General features: G+C 46.0%; 1 protein-coding gene across 1 annotated transcript in view; it reads right to left on the bottom strand.

The window, feature by feature from the left end:
- si:dkey-22o22.2 (neural-cadherin) overlaps positions 1-2,694 on the bottom strand; it is a 57,405-nt gene that overhangs the window by 1,922 nt on the left and 52,789 nt on the right. Inside the window, exon 17 of the mRNA XM_034873631.1 lies at positions 1,229-1,479. Coding sequence (XP_034729522.1) covers positions 1,229-1,479 — 251 coding nt within the window. The remainder of the gene's footprint in view (positions 1-1,228; positions 1,480-2,694) is intronic.

The raw sequence follows: 2,694 nt of genomic DNA on the forward strand, positions 1-2,694 counted from the left end.
CTGTCTCTCTGTCTGTCTGTCTGTCTGTCTGTGTCTGTTTCACGTTTAATGTCACCAATACGAGGTAAACAGCTGTTTTTACTGCTACAGCTTTTCTGAAACAAGTGCACAAAACTGCAAACTGCAGCTGTACTTTCCCTGGAGACCAGTCATTAGTTATTAGTTACTAGTCACTAGTTATTAGTTATTAGTTACTAGTCACTAGTTATTAGTTATTAGTTACTAGTCACTAGTTATTTGTCCCAGTGAGTGAATGCCGATGGTAACCTTTCCCATCGCAGACAAAAGACAGATGTCAGCTGTTTGTTTTTTGGACAGAGGGAAAGGATTTTACTACCAATTAATTAAAACTAACAAACTGGCATTAATTAATCCGATGTGTCGAGGTCTTACAAATGACACGGTTGCTCTGTAAATGTTAACGCAAATGTGTCTGTAGGTCCATTCATTGATCGATGCAAATGGAAAACCTATCGATCTTTTGTCGTGCACACTGTTACACAACGTTAGAACCAAAGGTCTCTAAAGGACACGGGGCGGTTTACATCACATCTGGTCACACACTCATCCCCGTCCTTCCTCTGGAGTTTCACTACAGTTCACTGAGGAGCCTCGATGTTAATAAACTAAGAAAATCCTTCATGGGATTGTTGGTTTTGGGGAAAAACTTTGAGAAAACAGGTCTTAGCGTCGCTAGCGTTCGCCTTAACCCGTTTGTCACATCTACCGCCGGCTACTGCGTTGCCAACTCGGACCCTCCTGCCGGCCGCTGCGTGGAGCAGCGTTTTGTATTCGTCGGTCTTTTCATGACGCGTGCAGCAGAGTTCATTGGTTCAAATACCCAGGGGGCGGGTCTTGTTGGCTATTTAAAGCCACGTGACCACCAAAATGTACCGTAGTTTGCTGAAAATCACGTCAATCAACCAGACACACGTGTGTGTTTGTTTATGAATGTTTGAGAGACAAGCGAGAAAATGGCTCCGACAGAGGAAGTGGTAGATTATGATGATGATGATGATGATGATGATGATGATTATGATGAAGACATCCTCCTTCCCAAACTCCTCACTATCTTCCACCTCAACGCCACGTCCCTCGCTGTCTAACTCCTCCTCCGTCGTCGCCATTTTCTCGCGTCATGTGCTGTGTGTCAACTTCTTTGCTACCGCAGCAAAATGAATCGCCCCTCGGGCGACAAATAAAGGACTTGAACTTGAACTCTTCTCACCGAAGAAGACGAGCAGACACATGCTGATGGCCAGGATGGAGCTGGGGCTGAGGGCGGGCAGCCGGTGACCTTTGACCTGCCCCAGCTCGCAGCGCTGACCCCTAAACCCCTCCTGACAGCGGCACTGGTACGTGTCGGGGGACAGCGCCAGGCACGTGCCGGCGTTGTGGCAGGAAGACGGTCGGCATGGCGACGGCACGCAGCGCTGCTGCCCGGAGTCGTCCGTCACCGTCACCTGACCGCCGAGGCACCTGGGAGATAGACAGGTAGACGGTTAACCCTTTGAACTCTGCAAAAGGAACTACAAAAACCACAAAACTACATTGGTATTTTTGCTTATGTGACGTCATTTCCTGGAGTCTCTCCAAATGCTTCATATCCCTAAAATCAGCCCAATCTAAGCTACAGGGTTAAATAAGTCACTAAACCATAATTATTATTAAAAGTAGTAAAATTGTGTCATAAACACACAAAACTTCGTACTGGACTCATTGCACACGTGGAGTAGGCACGCCATCGGTTTCCTGCTGAGAACCATGGCCATAGATTTAGAGGCCGGTCTTGAACTCGAGTCCGGACTCGAGACCGTTTTTCTATGGTCTCGGACTTGTCTCCGACTCGCTAGTATTTGGACTTGGACTTGTCTCCGACTCGCTAGTATTTGGACTCGGACTTGTCTCGGTCTCGGCCACTGGTCTTGCCCAATGAGGCTTGTGGTCTGGACCGAGTCCAGGTGTCTTTATTATGTTGATAATCATATTGGAGGGAAAGTGAGATTCAAAATGATTGACTTGACACTGTCATGCATAAGACCTGGACTCGGTCTTGACTCGGACTCAAACCATTTTGGACTTGGTCTAGTCTTGGACTCGAACCTCTTTGGACTCCACTTGGTGGTCTTGACCACAGCCCTGTTTAGAGGTGCTGATCCTCATCCCAGCACACAAAACATATTGATCCAAACTATTTCTAAGTGCAGAACCCTGAACAAAACATTTCTCAACACCTTGGAACTTATTAGAACTTTTAGCTTTCGAGATAACGAACATTTGTTAAGAGCTTAGTTTAATCTTAGTTTCTTAGTCAGTTTCATCTGCATTAGAAAATGCGATGACGTCATCATGAGTGTACAACGTGATGGGGTGGAAAAAAGAAGCGTTAGCTTTCTGCTGCAAGAAGAATGAGCACTCTAGCTGTTATGGTTTTAATTTTAGATGGTTATCACACAGGCTCATGTCATGTCCCATGTAACCAACGGCCTTTTAACGGATCTCTTGAGGGTCTCTAGGTTCGGTCTCTAAGGGTTACGGGCACCCAGGACCGACCGGTAGCAACTACAGGGAAGCGTTAGGGGACCAGGAAGTCCACATGAGTAAAGAAAAATGAACAAATAAAAAAAATAACCGCCAAAATTGTCAACAAAAGCGTCAAGAAAGTTGCTGAAAACATGTTGAAAAAAGTGACAA

Source organism: Etheostoma cragini, chromosome 6 (genome assembly GCF_013103735.1).
Source record: "Etheostoma cragini isolate CJK2018 chromosome 6, CSU_Ecrag_1.0, whole genome shotgun sequence".
Taxonomy (NCBI): domain Eukaryota; kingdom Metazoa; phylum Chordata; class Actinopteri; order Perciformes; family Percidae; genus Etheostoma; species Etheostoma cragini.